Source organism: Myxine glutinosa, chromosome 7 (genome assembly GCF_964187855.1).
Source record: "Myxine glutinosa chromosome 7, kmMyxGlut1.1, whole genome shotgun sequence".
NCBI classification, from domain to species: domain Eukaryota; kingdom Metazoa; phylum Chordata; class Myxini; order Myxiniformes; family Myxinidae; genus Myxine; species Myxine glutinosa.
The window spans coordinates 115,794,453-115,820,277 of record NC_136267.1 but is presented as its reverse complement, the minus strand read 5'-3'; the positions used below and the strand labels follow the sequence as shown (position 1 = coordinate 115,820,277).

Here is a 25,825-nt window from a genome sequence, read left to right as displayed (position 1 = left end):
CAGGTGACGAGAACAAGCCGATTAGATTTTGGTTCAGGTTCGAATCCATATTCGGCCTCTCAGTGGGATACAAAACGTAACCTGTTCAGCCCGGTGGAGGTATGCTCTCTACAGAGTGTCGGTCTCGTTCTTTATGAGATCTTATTTCCTCTCAATTGCAGTTGTTTTCTTATTCCTCCCTGGTATATCTCTTTCACTTTCCATTATGAGTGAACCCTTTCATAAATATACACATTCGTTTCTAGAAATTATATTTTTAGTATTTACCTTTTGCGTTTCAATTTTCCTTTGTTATCAGAAACCCGTTTTCAGATATCCTTCACTACAAAAGTTATTTGTGTCTGTTTTGGGTGATGCTTGTAATTTAACCTCAAGGAAGCGTCTCGATTACAACAATGTTTTCCATAAAAACTCGTGAGGGCTTTTTTGAACTGGATCGATCACCTGAGCGTCGCCTCAAAATGTCAGGTACGTTTAGGCGACGACATTGTTCACGTACGCATGTGTTTTTTTGTCAATGTAATTTGCTTGATAGTAATAATGATTTTATGATTGTGTTCCTATTAATTTGACAATAATAAATATTTCAAGGATGTTGTCACCTTTTGGTTGGTTTTCTTCATACAAAATTGAAGAGCAAGTTGATGGTGGACAGCTTTCTGGCACCAGGTTGAACTTTGCGCTCCAAAATGCCTTGGTAATCTCCTGATTTCATGATGCCATGCACACATTCAAGGCACCCGGTGCCAGAGGCAGCACAGCAACTCCAAAACATCAATGAACCTCCTCCATGTTTGACTGTGGGGAAGGTGTTCTTTTCTTTGAAGGCTTCATTTTGTTTTCTGTAAACAGATGTCTTTTACAAAAAAGCTCTAATTTGGTCTCATCTGTCCACAGGACATTCTCCCAGAAGGATTTTGGCTTGTTCATGTGTGATTTGGCAAACTCCAGTCAGGCTTTCCCAGCAGTGTGGTCCTTCTGGGCCTCCTCCCATAGAACCCCCTTTCATTGAGTTGGTGACAGATTGTGCGAGTTGAAACTGTCATACCTTGTGTCTGAAGGTCAGCATGAATCTGTTTGGCAGTTGATCGAGGTGCTTTCTCCACCATTCGACCAATCCTTCGCTGAAATCTTCGATCAAGTTTTCTCTTGTGGCCACGTCCAGGGAGGTTGGCTACAGTGCCATGGGCCTTAAACTTCCTGATAACATATCGTACAGTGGACACAGGTCTCTGGAGATGAACTTGTAGCCTTGAGATTGTCCATGCTCGGCTACAATCTTGTGTCTGACATCCTCAGACAATTCTCTGGTTTTTCTTTTCTCCATGCTCATTGCGGTACACAGTGACACCAAACAGCAGAATGACTCCTTCTCTCCATTCAAACTGGTTGAATGAGTGATTATTTTTTTTATATTGCAGGCACCTGCAATTCACCAGAAGTGAGTTCAATTCCAAAGTAAAGGAGAATCACCTGCTTGAAATCCAATTATTTCTCACAACTTCTAAAAGGTGCCAACAATATTGTCCGGAGTATTTTAGGATTTCTGGGTGCAATAAGCTAATATTTAGAAAATAAAATTCAGCTTTTTATGACAAGTTTATACCTGGCAAGTTTCAAGTATATCGGACCCGTGGTTGTCGAGAAACAGCGGTCACAGACAAACACACAGACACACACACAGAGATTACTGGAATTATAGATAGATATATATATATATATATCGATATATATATATATATATATATATATATATATATATATATATATATATATTATATATATATATATATATATATATATATATATATATATATATATATATATATATCGATATATACACATATATATATATATATATATATATATATCGATATATACACATATATACATATATATATATATCGATATATACACATATATACATATATATATATATATATATACATATATATATATATATATATATATATATATATATATATATATATATATATATATATATATATATATATATATATTGTTATGGAATCGGAGTACGGCACTCCCCTTACCGAGGGGGGTTTAATCCCCTCGTCGTTAAGCTGGCCGTCTCCGTTCCTGGACTCACCCCGCTCCTTAGTGGGATAGGATTGGCCAAGGTGATTGGTCAAGGGATTCCCGGACACCTCCGCCAATCCCTCCACAAAGCAGGTGGGTGGCCCCACTCGAATCCCGGACAAGATGGTAATTGCCGAGCGGTTTATCAATCCAGAATCCGAGCCGTTAGCAAAGGACTAACCCGATTGTAAAGCGGTTCTGCCAAAATCGTGCCACAGGTACTCAATTGACAGAAATCACGAAAGCGATCGAATAAGAGAGGAAACCAAAGTAAAGGGAGAACAAAGATTTAGTAACTACACACAAAAACCCGAAGAGGAAACAAAAGAAGGGCATGTACAAGGGAAGAAGAAGAAGCAGACACAGGGCAAGCTTATACAGGCTTAACTTATCAAACGCCCAGCACAGAACAAACACACTTACACGAAAGGATGGAATGGCAGGGATGGTATGGGAAGGCAGAGAAGGGTCCAGGCAGATGATAGGCGTCGAGGTCCGGCTCCAAGCGCGCGCTCCGGTCCACGCTTTGGGGTCGAGGCAAAACCCGGCAAACAGCTCCACGTGTCATTGGACGCGACCGGACAATTAATCTAGTGGGGGAAAGCTGGTATGTTGCATACGCAATTCAAATCTCTGCCGGTCAATCTCCGTGGCTCTCTTTCTGCTGCTCGCCTCTGCTCGCTCCACTCGACCTCTGTAAGTAGTCCGCGGCGGCGCTTATATTGACCGCCCGCGTATCAAGCCGCCTGCCTTTTGGAAACGCCACCGGTGAGCTCGCCTCGGCCTTGGTTGTTCGTGAGAGCTCACCGGTCCCGCCCCTTGATGAGGCGTTGGCAGAGCCACGCCTTGTTCCTGGCGCTTGGCTGACCCCTCACCCTTCTTCTCCAAGACGACCGCGTGCGTAATGGTGGCGCACGGGTTAGAAAATCTATCGCGCTGATGTTGATGGAGCTGTAGGGCCTATCCTTATTTGATTTGATGCAACGTAAGGTCAACTAGTGGAAACATAGCCTTACCTGACACACATAATAAGGATATAACTATGGAGAGATCCTATGGTTCGCTACGTGGTGCGATGGACTAACTATGGGACGACCTTTGACCTTTACACGAATGGAGGTATTTACAAATAATTATTATTTACAGAGGGTGATATATACAACAATTACACCAAGTGCAGGGTTTCCCAAATCCGTTACACTGCACCCTCACTTCTCCAGGCACGTCCCGGGCCGAAAAAACTTTAAGTTAATGTGGCACACAGGTGTAATACCCTCTACTATTAATCTGACCCTGAGTGCGACAGTTTTAAAACACAATTAAATATGTCCCCCTATTACGTTTCATCCTACCGAACAGATTCATGCCCACAATTAACCGAATTGCGGAATTAATTCTCATACTATACATTTAGCCGGTGGGGAGCATTATTTACAGGTGACATTATTACATTATTTAAAAAACGCAACCCAGGACCTGTTTTTGGAAACAAGGAGAATCCTGTGGGAGGGAGGAGCCAGCATGCACTGCATCGACGCACCACCTCACATGCCTGGGGGATGCAGAATTGAGATTCTGTCATGCATCCCCAAGCATGCAAACACCAAAGCACCAATCAAAGAGCACCAATCAAAGCACCAATAAAAAGCACCAATCGGTGCAACATTGCACAACACATTTTTAAAAACACAACTGGTGGTCTTCTTTCTGCTCCTGCTCTGCTGGTCCGTCGTTCTTGATGTTGTTCTTGCTCTTGCTGTTCTTGCTTGCGGCCTATTTGATGGTAATAAATAAAAAAAGAAAGGCACACAACGGGTCTGTTTTTTTAAATTATGGCCAGCAGGGGGCCAACTATGGTGGTCCACCTGCATGGCATGGTGCCACCTCACCGAGGTCCGCAAGCGAAGATTTCTGGCCGCAATGGTCGGTCCCAGCAGAGGGGCCAGGCCCCAACACGTGGGGTCCATCAGTGGTGCCCGGCCACAGAACCGTGGTCCATATGGTGGTGCATGGCCGGAAGACGTGCGGTCCAATAAGTGGTGCATGGATGCAGGCAGCTGGCAGCGGGAATTCGGGCACACAAATGCGGGCTCCCGCACACTCCCCCTCAGTGCCCAGAGAGCACGGTCCATGGGTAGGGAAGGAAGACAAAGCAGCAGCGTTAGCGAGGGGTAAGGTCACAAGGGTACACATCAATCAAGGTAATGCAGAGCAAGGTGCGCACGAAGAGCGAGCGGAGAAAGCTCGTCCCTAACGTACGCCACCCCACCTGTCACCTACTCTACCCTCGCCCCTTACCCCGTATTTACAAAATCTACACATTTACAAATTTGTCTCTATCGTCACGTCTTCCCCATAGCTCCCCTAATTCCAAATTCGTTACCATCCCTCCAATCAAATTTGCCATCACTCAAATTCCTCATCAATTCCTCATAAGGAGGAAGAGATGGAACAACCAGCACAATGTCTCACCCACGTCATGATGCTTCTCACATTCCCAAAAACATTTGCAACAAATATAAAATAACAAAACATGGCATGGTGTGGAGTTACGTCATCACCTCAGGTGAGTGGATGTAGATGGTGTGAGGAGATTTTAATCCTATCTATCCTCTAAATGACTTTAACACACTTTACACTACCCGAGGTCTCTCCCTGCCAAACCATTGGCTATCTTTACTCTACGCGGTTCTAAAAACCAATTCCCATTGACCAAATGGTGGTGCTCATCAATTTGGGGTCTCACTCCCCCGATTCAACTCCCTGTGCCTTCGCACAATTTCAGGACTGGGTCATGTGGCTCCCCTAACAGGTCTACTTACCTGTGCGCCTCCACCACTGAAGTTGCCATCAGAGCTTACCTGCTCCTCACTAACCTACTTTGGGAAGGCCCTCCCTGGCGCTTACCCCCTCGGTGCCCTCTCTCGCACTGGGCTACCTGGGTCCTTCCTCTGGATCCTCGGGCCCCATTGAACTCTAACTGGCTCCCAGAGCCTACCTGCGGCCTCACCTGGCCGACAGACTACCAGCGGCGGAGCACTCAACCAACCATACCTCTAACAGGCCACACGCCCAGCCATTTCCACATCACTAATGCACCTATCCAAACACCATTCTTCCACACGCACCACAGATGCCAATATCCAACCACAATTTACCTATACCCCTCAACCTAACTCTTAAACTACCCTCCCCGGGTATTCGTGATGGGGGCCCATCTTCCCCATCCACTCCCTTCGCACCAACCACTCCACTCCATGTTTTCCACCATACTCACTCCACACCATCCATTCCATACTCCATGTATCCCAGACCATTCATTCCGAAAACCATTCTTACCTGTATCTGCACACCTGTGTCCACACTCTTGGTGCCTCCTGCACCCTCCTTCCTCCCAGGCTTCTTCATTCATTCATTCAATACAATGCACAATCACCTCACACTTTTCACAATACGCTGCTCCATACACTTTCAACACACACACACAGCATCATCTGATCTACCTGGTGCCCTTCTAAAACTCGTGCTTCCCAGTCGCCCCTTATACTATTGCGCTCCCTCGTCGTTATAATCCACTAATCTGCTACGTACCCTATTACGGGTATCATGTCGCTACTTAACCCTACCGTTACCTATGGTCATTTCTCTATATCCCTAATCCATTATCCAAACCCTCCCTCGGCGAGCTTACACTGCCAAAACCCCATAAATAGTGCTCATGTGCCCGGGATGATGTGAGGGATGGTGGATTTGCCATCCCTCCACATCGGCTATCTCTCACTATTAATTTTGCCCATCCAATTTTTCTGCCAATCAAATTTGCCAATCACTGCCAATCACTCTTGCCCATCAATTTTGCCAATCAAATTTCACTACCCTGACCATCGTCCATTATTCTGAGCCTCGGTGCGTCGTTACATGCTCAAAGCTCGGCTTCGCCAAGCCGAGCAATGAACGCGGGTGGTTTGTTTCCTGCAGTTGGATCCATCCGGCACTCGGTTCAGGGGAGGGGGTTTGCTCGGGCCGAGATCCCACGGTCCACCTCGGCGCGGAGCCTTGCGGTCTCCTGCCCGATGGTCTAATCTTGCCCAGCCGGAATGCCGCAACCACCAGGGGGCACCGTGCCGGCCCTTCCTATCTTCCCTCAAACTGCTCGCTCCACTCGACCTCTGTAAGTAGTCTGCGGCGGCGCTTATATTGGCCGCCCGCGTATCAGGCCGCCTGCCTTTTGGAAACGCCCACCGGTGAGCTCGCCTCGGCCTTGGTTGGTCGTGAGGGCTCACCGGTCCCGCCCCTTGATGAGGCGTTGGCAGAGCCATGCCTTGTTCCTGGCGCTTGACTGACTCCTCCCCCTTCTTCTCCAAGACGACCGCGTGCGTAATGGCGGCGCATGGGTTAGAAAATCAATCGCGCTGATGTTGAGGGAGCTGTAGGGCCTATCCTTATTTGATTTGATGCAACGTAAGGTCAACTCGTGGAAACATAGCCTTACCTGACACACATAATAAGGATATAACTATGGAGAGATCCTATGGTTCGCTACGTGGTGCGATGGACTAACTAGGGGACGACCTTTGACCTTTACACGAATGGAGGTATTTACAAAGAATTGTTATTTACAGAGGTTGATATATACAACAATTACACCAAGTGCAGGGTTTCCCAAATCCGTTACAATATATATATATATATATCGATATATATATATATATATATCGTCATCCGCAACTCCGACAAGAGAATATAAATTTATGATGTCATCGCTCACGTGGTCTATATATCTTTGTATATATGTATATGTATGTTTATGTGTGTGTATATATATATGTTCGTGTGTGTGTGTGTGTGTGTGTGTGTGTGTGTGTGTGTGTGTGTGTGTGTGTGTGTGTGTGTGTGTGTGTGTGTGTGTGTGTGTGTGTGTGTGTGTGTGTGTGTGTGTGTGTGTGTGTGTGTGTGTGTGTGTGTATATATATATATATATATATATATATATATATACACACACACACACACACCGTGGTCCATTTGGTGGTGTGTGTATATACACCATCCAGTATGGATTTATGTACACACACATAAATCCATACTGCCACGTGAGCGTTCAGCTCATATATATATATTATATATATATATATATATATATATATATATATATATATATATATATATATATGGCATTTAATATGGAATATTTGTTTTGTGGGGTGAACTTACTTTTCAAGATCTCTTAGAACCAAAAGTTCTTTGGAATTATGTTGAAATTATTCTAGATTTTGTTAATGTGACCTTTAAAAGAAACAAAAACCACATTTGACATTTCGAAACAAATAAATTGATCCTTGAAAGTGATGTAAACTGATATCGAACTCAATTCATGGACAGTACTGTGTTAAACTTCTCTACGTTTTCCATAAGTATCTCTTTATTTTGCACATTAGCCAAAAAAAATTTAAACAAAAGTTAAATTACAACTGGGATTACGGACAGTAAAATTACAGTTCAGTACTTCGTGTAACACCCACGAGCATTCAGGAGAGCACGTACACGTTGAGGCATGCTGTTCACGAGATTTGCCAAGGTTTGGACAGAAATCGCTTGCCATGCAGTGACCAGAGCCTGCTGCAATTCACGCACAGAGGCCGGCTGCTGGTCCAAGTGGTCGATTTGACGCGTTAATTCCGCCCACAAGTTCTCTATCGGATTCATATCCGGGGACAGGGCAGGCCACCCCATATGCTCTACACCACGGTCAGCAAGAAAGTGTTGGATCATGCGAGCACGATGAGGCCATGCATTGTCATCTTGAAAGAAAGTTTCCTCGAAAGGCTGCACGAGCAAATGGAAGCAATGTTTCTTCCAGAATGGCCCTGTACTTGAACTGGTTCAGGATTCCATTCAGAACAACCAGGTCAGTTTTTCCCCCTGCATGAAAAGCAGCCCAAACTGTCACCCCACCACCTCCAGCTTGGACTCTTGGCACTATACAATCTTTGTTGGAGGCTTCATGCACTTGTCTGCGCACTCGGACGCGGCCATCTTGACGATAGACCAGAAATCTAGACTCGTCACTGAAGATCACATGATTCCAGTGTCCTGGCTGCCATTGACGGTGCTCTCTGGCCCACTGCAATCGGCGCTGGCGGTGTTGTCTGGTCAGGCGTGACTTTCTCAGGGGACGCCTGGCACGATAGCCTGCTTGAACCAGTCGTTAGTTGACTAGCCTTCTGGATACAGGCACATTTGTCAGTTGCTGCCACTCAGCCCTAAGCCGATTAGCTGACTTGGTACGGCCATTGCGGACTAACCGGTGCAGCTGGCGATCATCCCTCCTTGTGGTTCTGCGGGGACGTCCTGGCCTCGGTATTGGAGAAGGGACATCCCTCTGAGAATTTCGTTTCAGGATCTTTGACACCTGACCTTGAGTGATGCCATACTGCCAAGCAACAGCACGCTGTTTCATGCCGTAATTTCGTAAAGCCACCACTCCATGACAAACAGCATTGTCGAGTTGACGGACCATCTCCAGAGGAAGCGGCAATAACTTTTGGAGACGTGCAGCAGTTGTTTTCCACTAATACAGAACGCAACAACCCTTATATACCCGATTGTGAAGCCAATCGTCAAATGTACCTGTCCTTACATTTTGTCACGCCACCTGTGATATTATCCTGTTATTGACTTCTTGCTGTGAAACACAATCAGTGACATGGTTCTTTTAACAAATAAATCACCAAAGTGTAAAAGAAACTCACCAGATTGATATACTGAGTGAAGAAAGTAAGCCCAAGTCAAGGAAAATAAAATAATCCATATTAAGTGCCAAGTCTGTGTATATATATATATATATATGTATGTATAGCTATATATATATATATATATATATATATATATATATATATATATATATATATATATATATATATATATATATATATATATATATATATATATATATCTATATATATATATCTATATATATATATATACAGTGGAACCTTGACTTACGAGTTTAATTCGTTCTGTGACCGAGCTCGTAACTCAATTTGCTCGTTTCTCAAATTAAATTTCCCCATTAAAATGCATTGAAATGCTATTAATCCGTTCCAGCCCGCCAAAAACCACACCAATTTTTTTTTAAATATACAGTATATATAAAAATATCTCGCGCTTTATATTTCACCTGTATGCAGCATACAAGTTGGCAGGATGGCCTGGACTGGAGGTACGCACACTTGACTCTAAACTGTCCAGCCTGGGTTTGAATCCCGACCCAGCTATAACCTGTCATGGGTGAATCACAGGCAGGGTGATTCATCAATGTGTGTACCGCTAAACTGGGCGCCCCGTTTGCGTCCCATTAGTTGTTGGATGTTAAGGATCTCACCGTGTTTTCCACAAAGAGAAGGCGAGCTATCGCCGGCACTCTGAACAAGTTGTGGCCTGGCATGCTCTTCTCCTCTGCCGTTAAACCGCCGTGTTAAACCTGGCATGCTCTGCCGTGTACCGCTAAACTGGGCGCCCCGTTTGCGTCCCATTAGTTGTTGGATGTTAAGGATCTCACCGTGTTTTCCACAAAGAGAAGGCGAGCTATCGCCGGCACTCTGAACAAGTTGTGGCCTGGCATGCTCTTCTCCTCTGCCGTTAAACCGCCGTGTTAAACCTGGCATGCTCTGCCGTGTACCGCTAAACTGGGCGCCCCGTTTGCGTCCCATTAGTTGTTGGATGTTAAGGATCTCACCGTGTTTTCCACAAAGAGAAGGCGAGCTATCGCCGGCACTCTGAACAAGTTGTGGCCTGGCATGCTCTTCTCCTCTGCCGTTAAACCGCCGTGTTAAACCTGGCATGCTCTGCCGTGTACCGCTAAACTGGGCGCCCCGTTGCGTCCCATTAGTTGTTGGATGTTAAGGATCTCACCGTGTTTTCCACAAAGAGAAGGCGAGCTATCGCCGGCACTCTGAACAAGTTGTGGCCTGGCATGCTCTTCTCCTCTGCCGTTATATACGTCCTCCTCGGCATCTTTTTCCAGAAGAGCCCTGTCTCGTCACAGTTGAAGATTTGCTGGGGGATGTATCGTTCGGCTTCTATCAGTTCAGCAAAAGTTATAATAAAATCTTCAGCTGCCTTCACATCCGCCTCACCAAGTCGACAACACGCACACCTCGCTCATGTTTTTCGACGATTGCGTGTTTTATATCCAAGCACATCATCCTCTTCTTCTTCTCAGTACTGCCCTTGGCACTCAATTTCTTAGAACCCATGGTTAAAACTAAGAAATTTTCCAAAATAACCAAAATGCGAAAACAAAGCAGCAGCTATATACGGCAGAGCTGCTTGCACGGCAAGATAACCACCTGGTGGCGGGTGACGTAAGCTCGTAACTCAGATCTCGGCTCGCATCTCAAAGCAATAAACCGCCCGAGCGACGGCTCGTATCTCGGAAAACTCGTAAGTTGGTGCACTCGTAAGTCAAGGTTCCACTGTATATATATATATATATATATATATATATATATATATATATATATATATATTGTTACGGACCGCGGATTGGATGTTATTTACCGAGCGGAGGTCACGGCGGCCGAACAGTTGCTCCCTGTTTCTTCCCTTACACTCACCCGATTCACCCAGACGTTGGCCAAATTGCGCTATGCTAAATCAATGATGGAAAGGACACGACGACTGGGAAAGAGGAAACGACACAAGGGGGGTACAGTTCTCAAGACCTCTGGAGGAGGGTATAATTACAGTGGTGGAGAAAAGGGGGTAGATTACAAGGCAGAGTGAGGTAAAGACACAGAAGAGATGGGCACTTAAATGCAGTCTTATCTTACCCCAGACAGACCACGGACAAACGGACAAGGTAGACTTACACAGGGATTGATGGCGGGAATGGGCAGGTCGGTCGATGGCACAAGGTGCACCTTGGCTCGGGGACAGGATAAAGCACGGTTCAAAGATGCAGGGAGGTCTCACAGTGCTCGGAGGTGGTCTTGCTTGCTCCAAGCTCAGCGCGCATCTGACGTCACCTCCCTCTCACTGCGCATGCTCAGCGGGGAGTGACACGCCCTCGGCTGGTTGGTTCCGCCCCACTGGGGCCGGTCCGCCGCTTCCATTGGGTGCGGGGGTTACCGGGCTCCGCCCTTGACGAGGAGCCGACAGGGAGCCCCTGTTTGGTAACCCCGTCGAGCACATGTCCGATGGCGGCTCATTGGGAAGGCCTGGTGCCCTCCCACCACCCCTACCAACCAAGCCGGAGTGAGGACGCGCACTCCCTGCGCTCATTGTTGTTGTTGTTGTTGTTGTTGCTGAACTGTGAGGAAGAGCTGCGGGGAGGTATTGGGAGGTCCTAAACTTCCTAACGGTGCCATACAATCACATTCTGGTGCAACGAAGGGTCAGAATTAATGGAAACGAATCCTTAACTGACATAGACTAAGAATAACTAGCAAGATGTCCTATAGTTGTCTTACATGAGATGCGGCGAACCTAGGTGCGACATTTAATGGGGGAAATAGGGGGAGGTCGGGTCTACAGAGTGTTGTTTACAGAAAATGGGACTAGGGAATGGGGGATTGGGGAGAGTTGGGAAGTATTGAGGAAATAGGGGAATATTTACAAGCGGATATGGATGGATGCAAATCCCATATCCGCAACACTGCACCCTTCTCGACCTCGGGGCGCCCGACCCGATAAATTTTTACCTATTTTAGTGTGGCACTCAGATGTAGTTCCCTCTACTATTAACTCAACCCTGAGTGCGACAGTTTTACAGATGTTCACAAATGAGTAAATATGTCCCCCTGCGACGTTGCACCCTTCTCCTAACAGAAACACACCCACAGGATAACCGAATCGCGGAAAGCATCCTCAAACTAAACATACAGCCGGTAGGGAGCATCATTTATACAAGACTACACTGATATTTACACTACGATCCAGGACCTGTTCTTTGAGGAACACATGCAGATGTTATGCATAGGGAGAGCACGCATGCCAGCATCGATACACCAACCCACGAGTGCCCTGTGGCCCTACAGCCTTTAATAATGTGCAGAGCACCCCTTCCAAGCACCAAAAGCACCACCCCATAATGCACAGTCAGCACCATCCAGTGCACCAAAAAGTGTTCAATAACAATGCACCATCAAGTGTCCATGGTCACCGGTGGTGTCGCAGCCGGCCGATGTTCTGCCGCTGGTCTTGCCTTCATGGAGTGCACTTGGCCTTCTGGCTTCTTTAGAAATAAAGAAAGGTGCCAACCGCGTCCATTTCTTAATTGTGGCCGTCAGGGGGCCAACTAAAAGTGGTTCACCTGTATGGCATAGGTGCCACGTTGACCCAGGTCCATCCACGGGTGGTGCTTGACCGCAAAAGAACTGCGGTCCATTGTGGGCGGCCACAAAAATTGCGGTCCATATGGTGTATCGATCCAGGCAGCAAGCAGCGGAAGTACAGGCCCACAACTGCGGAACCAGCACCTCTCTCTCCTCTCTCTCTGCCCCAAAGCCAGATCCTCGGAGGTGGGAGACAAAAGAAGACAAGTGAGTAAGGTGGTAAGGGCGCAAAAGTGCACGCAATACAAGGTAATGCACACTGGGGGCACATGGGAACCAGGTGAGACAGGTACGTTCCTACCGTACACCCCCCCCCCCCCCCCACCAGGTAACCTACATTGCCCCTCCCTTACCCCTTACTGTATCCACAAAACACAACACTACCCATAAACATCTACTTTACACATCAACAAACGTCCCTACTGTCTTCCCCGTTCCTCCCATAAACCAAATTCGTCTTCTCTCCCTCCTAACCAATCAAATTTGCCATTTCCAACTCTCATCAAAATTTGCCATCACCAATTCATCATCAGTCCCTCCTAAGGAGGGAGAGATGGAATCACCCCAATGTCTCATCCACGTCGTGATGCGTCTCACAAATCCAAACAGCAATTCTCATTTCCTGCAACACAAAACAAAGAAAACACAGGTGTGGAGTCATCATCATCACCTCAGGTACGTGGCTGCGTATGGTGCGACAGGTTCATCAATCCTAACTATTTCCTAAATGACTTTAACAACTTTACATTAACCGGGGTCTTTCTCCTGCCAAACCATTGGCCCTCATTACTCTATGTGGTTCGAAGAACCAAAATCCCATTGACCATCTGTGGTGCTGCTCAATTTGGGGTCTCACTCCCCCGATTCATCTCCCGGTGCCCTTGCACAATTTCTGGGCTGTGACGTGTAGCTCTCCCAGCAGGTCTGCACACCTCCACCACTGTAGTTGCCACCCGAGCTTACCTAGCTCCTCACCCTAACCTATCTAATTGGGGAAGGCCCCTCTTGGCTCTGTCACCCCTTGGTGCCCTCTGGCACTGGGCTACCCGGGTCCATCCTCCGGATCCTCAGGCCCCATCCACAACTACTCTACCGGCTCCCAGAGCCCACCTGCGGCCTCACCTGGCCGACATCCTCACAGTGGTGGAGTGCCCAAACCAACTACACACACTAACAGGCTACACGCCCAGCCATTTCCACAACACTAATGCACCCATCCACAATACCATTCTGCAACCGCACCACAAATGCCAATATCCAACCACAATTTACCTATACCTTCTAACTACTCTTTAAACTACCCTCCTCGGGTACTCGTGAAAGGGGTCCACTCTTCCCCCATCCACACCTTCGCACCATGCACACCACTCCGTACCACTTACTCCAACTCTCTCCACACCACTCATTCTCTGCTCCATATATTCCACACACCTGTACTTGCACACCTGTGCTCTCATACTTGGTGCCGCCTGCACCCTTCTCTCCCCCAAGCACATTCGCGCTGATCCACAACACTCACTACTCACCATGACACTCATCCGCAATGCTCTCTCATTCATCACTTGTACACTCACACACACCTCGGAGCATTGCCTCACCAATGCCTCATTTGAAGCTGCTCACCAGCACTTCCATTCATACTGCATCATCTGCTCTGTCTACTCCCTTCTAAAACTCGCGCTCCTCCGTCTTCCCTTACACTCAGCGCTCCCACGTCATTATCAAACACTAAGCTACTACGTCCCCACTACAGGTACCAAGTCTCTTACTTAAATCTTGTCACCTATAGTCACCTCTAGTCCCTATCAATATAACCAAGCCCTCCCTGGCTCGGTTGTCATACCCACCCCATAAACTATAGCGCATTTGCCCCCACTTTGTGAGGGATGACAGAGTTGCCATCCCACCACATCGGGCATCTCCCACTACCAATTTTGCACATCAAATTTCAACAAATCAAAAATTTGCCAGTCACTACCCATCATCTGCCAATCATTACTGCCAATCCTTTGCCAATCATCAAATTTTGTTTTTCTAATTTCGGGTCCAGACCACTATCCTCATCATTAGTCTACTTACTAATGCCTCTCGGTGCGCCAATTCACTTCTACAGCCCGGCTTCGTAAAGCCGAGCAATGAAGATGCGGGTTGTTTGGTGCCAGCGGCTGGATACGTCCCGCATTCGGTGCAGGGACGGGGGCTTACCCGGGCCGAGATCCCACGCACCACCTCGGCACGGAGCCATCCCATGGCCCGATCTCGACCTGCTGGAACGCGTCAACAAAAGGGGGTCGCCATGACGACCCTTCCTATCGGGCTGCCCGCTCCGCCTAGTAGAGCACGGACGCGGCCGTTCAAAGCGATGCCCAGCGTGGATCGCGTACGGCGGTCCTTTCGAACCCGCCGTGGTTCGGATCCCCGCTGGTCCTCGCGGCACGCGAAGCTGCCCGACGCGCACCGAGGGCCCGATTCGGCTAAATGTCGTTCTAACCGCTAACCCGGTTACCGTCGATGCCTCACCTGCATGCTTACACGCATACGCTACCCATTTCTTGGTCATACATCCAGCCTTCTCCCTGCTCTTGGTCATTGCACCTTCTCTTACACACCCAGGTACACTCATTCCGCTCACAGACTTGGTCACACACCTGACCACCGAACACCTTGGCACACATCCGTCGCTCGCACACCTCACCAACACACATCTTCGCGCCCCCTCCTCGGTCACCTCCTCTGTGACAATCACAGGTGTGCTCTCACTCGCACACCCAACCACGTGCCTCACTACCAACTCAAGTGTGCATTCCCACACACGCTCTACCATTCCAGGTGTGCATCCTTCCATTCCAGGTGTACATCCTCTCTCACCTGCCACCACCAACTCACGCTCCGTGCCACTCTTACTACTTTCACCACCACTCTTGACAGCGCACTCACCCTTACTCTCGACAGCGCACTCTTTCCTCATGCACCTGTCCGTTACACACCTTTCTCACGCACCCTCTCCCGTTACATCCTCTGTAACACTCACCACAGGCGTGCATTCTCCTTCACTCTTGACAGCGCACTCTTTCCCCATGCACCTGTCCGTTACACACCTTTCTCGCGCATCCTCTTGCGCACACTCTTTCGTTACTTCCTCCGTAACACTCACCACACCGCGCTTCCATGTGCTCCCTCGCACACGCGCTATGACCGACTCACTCTCGACAGCACCCTCACTCCTTGGCGCGCACTTTTTCCTCACACACCCCAGAGTCGGACTTTCTCGCACACCTCCTTTTTCGCACGCCAGACCTGTCGCACACTTCACCAACGGCCTCTCACGAACACCCGGGTCCATCTCGACCCCCAAGCTTATTAAATCACCTGGCGCATCATACGCACGACCATATTGGTCACCACTTACACCGGGTCCTCTTTCTCTTCGCTTCTCCTCCATCACCTGCGAATCCCTCACCCGGTTAATGAGCACATCATCACGATCCGAACACAGAATTTGGACCAATTCTTTCACTTCCTCTTTTATCTCTTTCTTATCCCCTCTCCGTCGCTTCTTAATTTCGCTCACCCCTTCTTCCTCTTCTTCTAATTTCTGCTTCACCTCTTTTATTTCCCGGTGCGTCTCCTCAAGTTCGTCCTCTAAGGCTACCTTGACCGTTTCTATGTGCGTCCTCACCTGCCGGTCCTTCGTCTCCATTACCTCTGTCACCTCGTCCAACCTCGTTGTCAGTCCCTCACGTACCATCTGACATTGCCTCTGTGTCGCTATCAAGTCATTTTTTATGTCGTTTTGTGTCGCTTTTAACCCTCCTAGTACCGCAGTGTTCCTTTGAACCTGCTCCGTTAGTTATTTTTGTCCCTCCGTCAGCTGTTCCACTCCCAGCGTCAACTCCTCTATACCACCTTGCAATTTTACAGTCCCCTTTCTCACCTCCTTCTCCATGCGCTCCTCACAGTGCCTCACCTCCTCGCGCACTCCTCCGACCTCCTCACTCACACCTCTTCTGATCTCCCCTCCCATCACTTGCATCTCCTGCCCAGATGCCACCCTCATCTGCTCCATTTCCTCCCTGTGAGCATCCAATTTAGTTTCTACCCCCATTCTGACCCCCTCTATCTGCTGCCCCATTTGTTTAACTTCCCTTTCCGCTTGGTCCCTCATGTCCCTCAATTTGCCTTCCATACTGTTTTCTAACCCCTCTAACCCCTTTTTCATCCCTTCCATTTGATTCTCTTGAGCGGCCATTCTGTTTTCTACCCCCGTTAACCCCTCCTGTATTTCCCCTAATCTGTTGTCTAATCCCTCTATTTTACTCCCTAACCCTCCGATCTGGGCCCCCATGTCCTCCCTCAATTTCTCGCTATTGGACCCCATGTCATTCCTTAAACCCCCGATCTGGTTTCCCATGTCATCCCTCAATTTCTCGATATTCTGGGCCAACAGGGCCCCTATTTGCGCCATGAGGACTTGCATGTCCATCGGCGGCACGGGTACAGCTACCGCTATCCCCTGCATGGCGCCGACCTGTTGTTCGCGCTCCTCTTCCCCATGCCTAGCGCCACCATTTTGCGAACCTGCCACCCTCACTGCTTCGCTCTCCTCATGTCCCTCAATTTGGTCCTGGATCGACCCTGCCTCACTCTCCTCTACCGGAACCCAGCCGTCTTGATCTCCCATAGCGCGACTTTCAAAATTCGGGTTTTTGTAAAACAAAAGCAATTTCGGTACTTTATAATTTTGACCAAATTTTGTCTAGATGTTTTTGTTTTTTTTAAATTTGGTTCGGGCCTCGTATCTCACTCCCAGACACCAGTTGTTACGGACCGCGGATTGGATGTTATTTACCGAGCTGAGGTCACCGCGGCCGAACAGTTGCTCCCCGTTTCTTCCCTTACACTCACCCGATTCACCCAGACGTTGGCCAAATCGCGCTATGCTAAATCAATGATGGAAAGGACACGACGACTGGGAAAGAGGAAACGACGCAAGGGGGGTACAGTTCTCAAGACCTCCGGAGGAGGGTATAATTACAGTGGTGGAGAAAAGGGGGTAGATTACAAGGCAGAGTGAGGTAAAGACACAGAAGAGATGGGCACTTAAATGCAGTCTTATCTTATCCCAGACAGACCACGGACAAACGGACAAGGTAGACTTACACAGGGATTGATGGCGGGAATGGGCAGGTCGGTCGATGGCACAAGGTGCACCTTGGCTCGGGGACAGGATAAAGCACGGTTCAAAGATGCAGGGAGGTCTCACAGCGCTCGGAGGTGGTCTTGCTTGCTCCAAGCTCAGCGCGCATCTGACGTCACCTCCCTCTCACTGCGCATGCTCAGCGGGGAGTGACACGCCCTCGGCTGGTTGGTTCCGCCCCACTGGGGCCGGTCCGCCGCTTCCATTGGGTGCGGGGGTTACCGGGCTCCGCCCTTGATGAGGAGCCGACAGGGAGCCCCTGTTTGGTAACCCCGTCGAGCACATGTCCGATGGCGGCTCGTTGGGAAGGCCTGGTGCCCTCCCACCACCCCTACCAACCGAGCCGGAGTGAGGACGTGCACTCCCTGCGCTCATTGTTGTTGTTGTTGTTGCTGAACTGTGAGGAAGAGCTGCGGGGAGGTATTGGGAGGTCCTAAACTTCCTAACGGTGCCATACAATCACATTCTGGTGCAACGAAGGGTCAGAATTAATGGAAACGAATCCTTAACTGACATAGACTAAGAATAACTAGCAAGATGTCCTATAGTTGTCTTACATGAGATGCGGTGAACCTAGGTGCGACATTTAATGGGGGAAATAGGGGGAGGTCGGGTCTACAGAGTGTTGTTTACAGAAAATTGGACTAGGGAATGGGGGATTGGGGAGAGTTGGTAAGTATTGAGGAAATAGGGGAATATTTACAAGCGGATATGGATGGATGCAAATCCCATATCCGCAACAATATATATATATATATATATATATATATATATATATATATATATATATATATATATATAATATATATATATATATATATATATATATATATATATAATATATATATATATATATATATATATATATATATAATATATATATATATATATATATATATATATATATATATATATCTATATATATATATATATATATATATATATATATATATATATATGTATATATATATATATATATATATATATATATTAATATATATATTATATAGACACACACACACACACACACACATAAACATATATATACTGTATATATATATATATATATATATATATATATATATATATATATATATATATATATATACATATACACACACATAAACATATATATACATATATACAAAGATATATAGACCACGTGAGCGATGACATCATAAATTTATATTCTCTTGTCGGAGTTGCAGATGACGAGAGGGCGAGACACTTCTTAGCTTGTTCAAAGCTCCTATATTCCAACAGAACTAACTCGCGACCGGAACTCATGCATCTTCTATATATATAAAACACAGTGTGTGTGTGTGTGTGTGTGTGTGTGTGTGTGTGTGTGTGTGTGTGTGTGTGTGTGTGTGTGTGTGTGTGTGTGTGTGTGTGTGTGTAATGTTACCGATAGACTCCTAAACGGAGAGGCTCACGTGCTTGATATTTGGCATAGACATGGCCATTGAGCTGGGAAGAACATGGCCTACCTAAAAAAAATAATTTCCTAATATTTTTATACCATATTTTTACCTCAGCGCATTTCAGCGAGGAATATTATACACGGAATCTGAGCCGGTGGCAGAGCAGCTCGCTGATTCGCTCAGAGCGATCATGTGATGTTCCATCCCGCCGCCAGACCATTGAACGGAAAATATATCGAATCAATGACCATTGCCATTCACACCACATCGGTGGAGATGCAGCTACCGGGCGCCATCTTGGTTGGCACTCGATGCTGGGCGATGGTGATTTCCATCACACGTTTGCACGTAATTCAGAGTTAAAAGCGATTGCGTTTTTTCACCTTTTGTGTGATCGTGTTTTGTGTCGATTTCTGCGATATGAATTAAACGTCTTTGAAACAGCTGTGAAACGTCTTTCCACAACCCTTCCGTAACCGATTGGAGCAGTTTATTGCTGCTCAAAATGGCATTTTAACAGTTGTCTGGCTTTAAAATATGGGACACGTTCAAAACAAACGAGATCCGCGAAGCGAGTTGGTCGAGTCGTGCTAACCAAGATGGCGACACGGCGGCTACACTTTTCACTGAGTATGAGCGTTCTATATATTTTCAATTCAGTGCGCCAGACTCGCTCATGTACTTGATTTGTGGCATAGACATGGCCATTGGGCCTTCACGGTGTAATTTGTGCGAGGCTTTTGTCCGAGTGAGCTTGAGTCGAGAGGGGAAATGTACGGGTTGAGAATGTACGGGTCTCCCTTCCCCGCCCGGCAACGCCGGTACTGGAAGGCGTCACAGGATCGGTGAGTCTCCAAAATCCGCTTCGTGCTGTTGTCGCGAAGATGCTGGACGATGTCGTGAATGTTGTGCTGCTCTCCTACCATGAGAACTGCAACGTCTTTGTTGAAGTGGCCCTCCCCTTCCTCCCCTCCCCCTCCCCCCTCTCCCTCCCCTTCCCCCTCCCCCCTCTCCCTCCCCCTCCCCCTTCCCCTCTCCCTCCCCCCTCTCCCTCCCTTCCGCATCTCCCCTCTCCCTCCCCTCCCTGCTCTCCCTCCCTCCCCTCCCCCCTCTGTCCTCCCCCCTCCGTCCTCCCTCCCCCCTCCATCCTCCCCTTCCCCTTCCATCCTCCCCTTCCCCTCCCCCCTCTCCCTCCCCCCTCCGCCCTCCCCTCCCCCCTCCATCCTCCCCTTCCCCCCTCCCCCTCCCTCCCTCCCTCCTTCCCCTCCCCTCCCCTCCCCTCCCTCCCCTCCCCTCCCTCCCCTTCCCCCTCCCCCCTCCCCCTCCCCCCTCCCCCCTCCCCCTCCCCCCTCCCCCCTCCCCCTCTCCTCCCCCCCCCGTTCCCCTCCCCTCCCCTTCCCCCTCCCCCCGTTTCCCTCCCCTCCCCCGCCCAGCAATGCCGGGTACTTCTGCTAGTCTTTTATAACACAAATCACTCTTAAGGGGGCGTGGCTCCAACAACCGAGCGCACGACACGCCCATACCATCAATAGCCCCACTGGTCCCGTGCCTGTGGATTATGTCCCAATGGAGTAATTCCCACATGCGCCCCCCCAGAATTCACTCGCAAGGGCAATGTCAGTTTTCGGGGGGCCTTAACCACCGGGCCGAAATGACTGATGACCCGAGCAGGGACTGTTAGCGGCTTGGCGGTAGGCGGGCCAACCGGGGGACTTACCCGACGGGGGACGGCCCAGCCGTGGGGGTTGAGCCAACCGAGGGGGCTGGTCTCGGTCCAAGTGAGCCGGCTTGAGGCAGTCCACCGAAAGGTGGTCCGGTTTGCCGCCGATGTCGACCATGAAGGACTTGTCCCCGGCCTCCAGAACGTGCAAAAAGGCCTGTTGTAAGGCGGCCGAAGCAGCCCCCGTTGTGCGTCATGGCGAACAAAGACATACTCCGCTGTACGTAGATCCGGCAGGACGTGGGCCTGAGGCAAACCATGTTGAGATGTGGGCACTGGTGCAAACATCTTGGCATTCTCCCGGAGAACCGGCCGCTGACTGGCAGTGGACCAGGGGCTTGTGGCGTCAGACATGAACTCCCCGGGAACCCGCAGCGGCTGGCCATAGACGAGCTCAGCGGATGAGGACTGGAGGTCTTCCTTTGGGGCTGTCCTGAGGCCCAACAAGACCCACGGGAGTCTGTCGTCCCAACTGTCATCCCGGAGGCTGGCCCTGAGAGCAGCTTTCATAGAGCGATGGAACCTCTCACACAATCCATTAGCCTGGGGATGATATGCAGTGGTGCGATGGAGCTTTACCCCCAACCCCTGGGCGACAGCACGCCAGAGCTCTGAAGTGAACTGGGGCCCCCTGTCTGAAGAGATGTCCAAGGGGGTGCCAAAACGGACAACCCAAGTGCCGATGAACGCCCGGGCCACATCGGCGGACGTTGTAGATGTGAGCGGGACGGCCTCTGGCCACCTGGTGGTCCTATCGACCATCGTGAGGAGGTGGGTGAATCCCCGCGAGGGGGGGAGGGGCCCTACCAGGTCCATGTTAACAGGGTCAAACCGTCGCTCGGGCACTGTGAATGGCGCCAATGGGGCCTAGGTATGGCGATGCACCTTCGAGCGTTGGCACTCGACGCAGGTGCTGGCGCAGTCGCGCACATCCTTCCTGAGCCCATGCCAAACGAACTTCGCCGCCACCAACTTTTGCGACGCCTTCCTGCCCGGGTGAGAAAGACCTTGGACGGCATCAAAAACCAGCCATCTCCAGCTGGTGGGTACGACGGGGTGAGGCTGTCCCAAAGATACGTCGCACAGTAGCATGGTGCCCGTGTCCTTGAACGGCACATCAGACAGTCGAAGCCCTGTGACCGCCGCCCTGCAGGCCTGGACATCCGGGTCGGAGATCTGATCGGCCGCCATGCGGGCGTAGTCGATGCCAAGGTGAACCGCGCCAGCTATGGACCGGGGGAGACAATCGGCGACCGTATTATCCTTCCCAGCCTCCACTTTAGATGGCAGTGGGACGGCCCCCTCCCTCGTGATGTGGTGGCCGAGAAAGTCAATTGAGGCCACCCCAAACAAGCACTTGGCCGGGTTAATGATCAGGCCATGCTGACTGAGGCGTTCAAAGAGCGCTTGGAGATGAAGCATGTGCTCCGTCCTGGAAGGGCTGGCGATGAGGATATCGTCCAGGTGGACGAACAAATGGCAAATCCCACAACACGCTGTCCATCTGGCGCTGGAAAGCCTGGGCCGCATTCTTGAGCCCAATAAGCATACGGAGGAATTTGAAAAGCCCGAACGGTGTAATCACCGCAGTCTTAGGAACGTCCTGCGGCCGGACGGGGACCTGGTGGTAACCACGAACGAGGTCCACCTTCAAAAAAAAACTTTACCGGCCAAGCAGGCATAAAAATCCTGGATGTGTGGGATTGGGTAGCGGTCAGGGGTAGTGGTGTCGTTAAGGCGGCGATAATCCCCGCATGGGCGCCAACCGCCACCCGGCTTCGGCGCAATGTGGAGAGGCGAGGCCCACGGGCTGTCGGACCATCGCACGATGCCAAGACGCTCCAACGTGTCGAACTCCGCCTTTGCGATAGCGAGTTTCGCCAGGTCGACGCGTCGAGCCCGGGCGTAGACAGGCGGGCCGGTTGTCGGAATGTGATGCTCCACCCCATGTCTGACGACAACGGCCGAAAAGGTGGGCCGTGTAAGGGCCGGGAACTCAGTGAGGAGGCGGGCGAACTCATCAGAGGTCGAGAGCGTGCACGCAAGCCTCGTCGAGGCGGACCCGCTCAGCGAGCATGGAAGAGAACCGAATGTTTCCGCATTAATGAGCTGCCGATTTTGAACATCCACCAATAGGCCGTTGGTGCAGAGGAAATCAGCGCACAGCAAGGGGGGTGAAAACCCTCGCCGTGACAAAATCCCATGTAAACCGCTGCCTGCCAAAGCACAATGCCACAGTCCGTTTGCCAAAAGTCTGAATAGCACTACCGTTGGCGGCTTCCAGGGTGGGGCCGTGACTCCCGGCCTCCCGGTCCAATGCCGACGCAGGTAGAACGCTCACCTGGGCCCCTGTGTCGCAGAGGAAATGACGCCCGGAGTCGGTGTCCGAAATGAACAACAAACTGCCTGAATGGCCGACGCTCATGGCAGTTAATGAGCGCCGGCCACGCCGTTTCCCGACTCGCTGAAGCTGCAGGGTGGCCGGCATGCCTTGGCCTTGGGCCCAAACCTTGCGTGGTAAAAGCACAAGCCTGCGGCCTTCCGCCGCCGGGCTGTAATGGCGGCCGCGACGGTGTCCGCCAGCGGCGTAGGCTCGACAGGGCCGGGGTCCCATGCAGCTGCACTACATTGCTGTCTGGCGGAGAAAAACTTGTCTGCTTCCCTGGCCAGGGCGCGGAAATCCTTAACAGACGAGTTGGCCAGGGCTGTCCATACCTGACCTGGCAGCTGTTGCAGGAACAGTTCTTTGAAGAGGAAACATGGTCGTTGGCTGCCTAGGAGAGACAACCTGTGGTCCATAAGCTCCGACGGCTTGGAGTCGCCCAGCCCGGGTAGAGAAAGTAGCCGGCGGGCGCGCTCGGCTTCAGTGAGCTCGAAGGTCCCGAGCAGCAGCGCCTTTAGCGTCTTGTACTTGCCGCCCTTCGGAGGATCCTGGAGAAGGCTCACCACTCTGGTCGCAGTGGAGCCGCTGAGCGCAGACACGACATAATACTTTGCGTCATCAGCAGAAATGCTCCGAATGGCGAATTGGGCCTCAGCTTGTGCGAACCAAACGGCAGCTTGTCGTTCCCAAAACTCCGGCAGTTTAATCGAAACTGCGCTTGTCGCCATGTTCGTTTGAAGCTCTGAAAACGTTTGAGAGCAAGACGGGGTCAACAATGTAGGAGTTGCGGATGACGAGAGGGCGAGACACTTCTTAGCTTGTTCAAAGCGCCTTTATTCCAACAGAACTAACTCACGACCGGAACTCATGCATCTTTTATAACACAAATCACTCTTAAGGGGGCGTGGCTCCAACAACCGAGCGCACTCCATGCCCATACCATCAATAGCCCCACTGGTCCCATGCCTGTGGATTATGTCCCAATGGGGTAACCCCCACACTCTAATATAATTGTTGCATAGATCATGCTCAATTTCAAACTGATCAGACTCAGCGTTTTCCCTGTCGAATTATGACATAATAATTATGGCACCAATGACGTCATCGTTAACACATATTCCCCATATGGAGTTCTTTACAATGAGCCATGTTTAAATTTTTTCCCTGCAGCGGTTTTGGAGATTATAGAGGTGCAACATTTTTCGGTTTTTCCAAGATGGCGCCTGTACCACATGACCGATGACATCATGATTATCATTAAAATATTCTAAAGGAGGAAGTGCTCCGATGGTGAAAATTTCGTGTCCGTCAGACCAACAGTTGCTGAAATTTTTAAAATAATTATCGGATGGATAAGTGTTGTATTTGTCTAATTATGACGTCATAACGAAGGCACCGATGACATCATCATTAACGTATCTTATTCCCCATGGGAAGTAGTCGACAATGAGGCAGGTCTCAATTTTTCCATGGAGCGGTTTCAGAGATAGAGGTGCGAAGTTTTTCCAAGATGGCGCCTGTACCATGTGACCTATGGTGTCATAATTAGCATTAAAATATTCGATAGGAGGAGGTGCTCCTATGGTGAAAATTTCATGTCAATCGGACCAACGTTTGACGAGAAAAAGAATTTTTAAATAGCAGACACGTACGGCACACACGTACATAACTGAATGCTTCACCCCGCTTTTCACTTTACGAGCGCAAGGTAACGAGCAGTTTGATGAAACCGGCAGCATTCTTCCAAAACAGTCACCAGGTAAGCCTCATACTGTTCAAACTGAGGAAAGCAGAGTGGTCATTCAACAATAACTCGACAAACACAAGTTGGGGGCCAAATCTTCCCCATTCTTCCCCTGCTGCCCGGATTGGTCAAGGCAGCGCGGTCACAGTCAGAGTACTGATCGGTCCACTGGACCAGACCTTTTCTTCTTGTCTCTGCCTCTTTTTTTTTTGGTCGTTTTCTCTTTGTCTCCCATGATAACTCTCTAAGTCTGTCGTGGCTCTAACCTTGTGAAGGCAGAGGTACACCATTCTGGATGTGGGGGATCTCTGGGTTGTCCCTGCAGGATCAATCGGCTGTCTCCATGCCGCTGGCTTGGTCGAGAGAACTCTCCGGGGCTATACAACAACAACAACCTACATGTCTAAGTACTGCTAAACTGGAGGTTCTTAGAATTTCAAAGTATGCGATTTATGTACTCATGTTCAAAGGTATAATTCAATTTAAATCAAGGTTTAAAGATTGTAAAAGTCGTATGAATACGAATACGATTGTAAAAGTCGTATGAATACAAATACGATTGTAAAGGTCGTACGAATACGATTGTAAAAGTCGTATGAATACGAATACGATTGTAAAAGTCGTATGAATACGAATAAGATTGTAAAAGTCGTATGAATACGAATAAGATTGTAAATGTCGTATGAATACAAATACGATTGTAAATGTCGTATGAATACGAATAAGATTGTAAAAGTCGTATGAATACGAATAAGATTGTAAAAGTCGTATGAATACGAATAAGATTGTAAAAGTCGTATGAATAAGAATAAGATTGTAAAAGTCGTATGAATACGAATAAGATTGTAAAAGTCGTATGAATACGAATAAGATTGTAAAAATCGTATGAATACAAATAAGATGGTAAAAGTCATATGAAT

At 49.0% G+C, this 25,825-nt stretch overlaps 1 protein-coding gene across 1 annotated transcript in view; it reads left to right on the top strand.

The window, feature by feature from the left end:
* The first annotated feature begins 395 nt into the window (after positions 1–395).
* Positions 396–25,825, top strand: part of LOC137430820 (uncharacterized) — a 55,537-nt gene continuing 30,107 nt past the window's right edge. The window contains exon 1 of the mRNA XM_078782724.1: positions 396–468. Within this exon, the coding sequence (XP_078638850.1) occupies positions 396–468 (73 nt within the window). The remainder of the gene's footprint in view (positions 469–25,825) is intronic.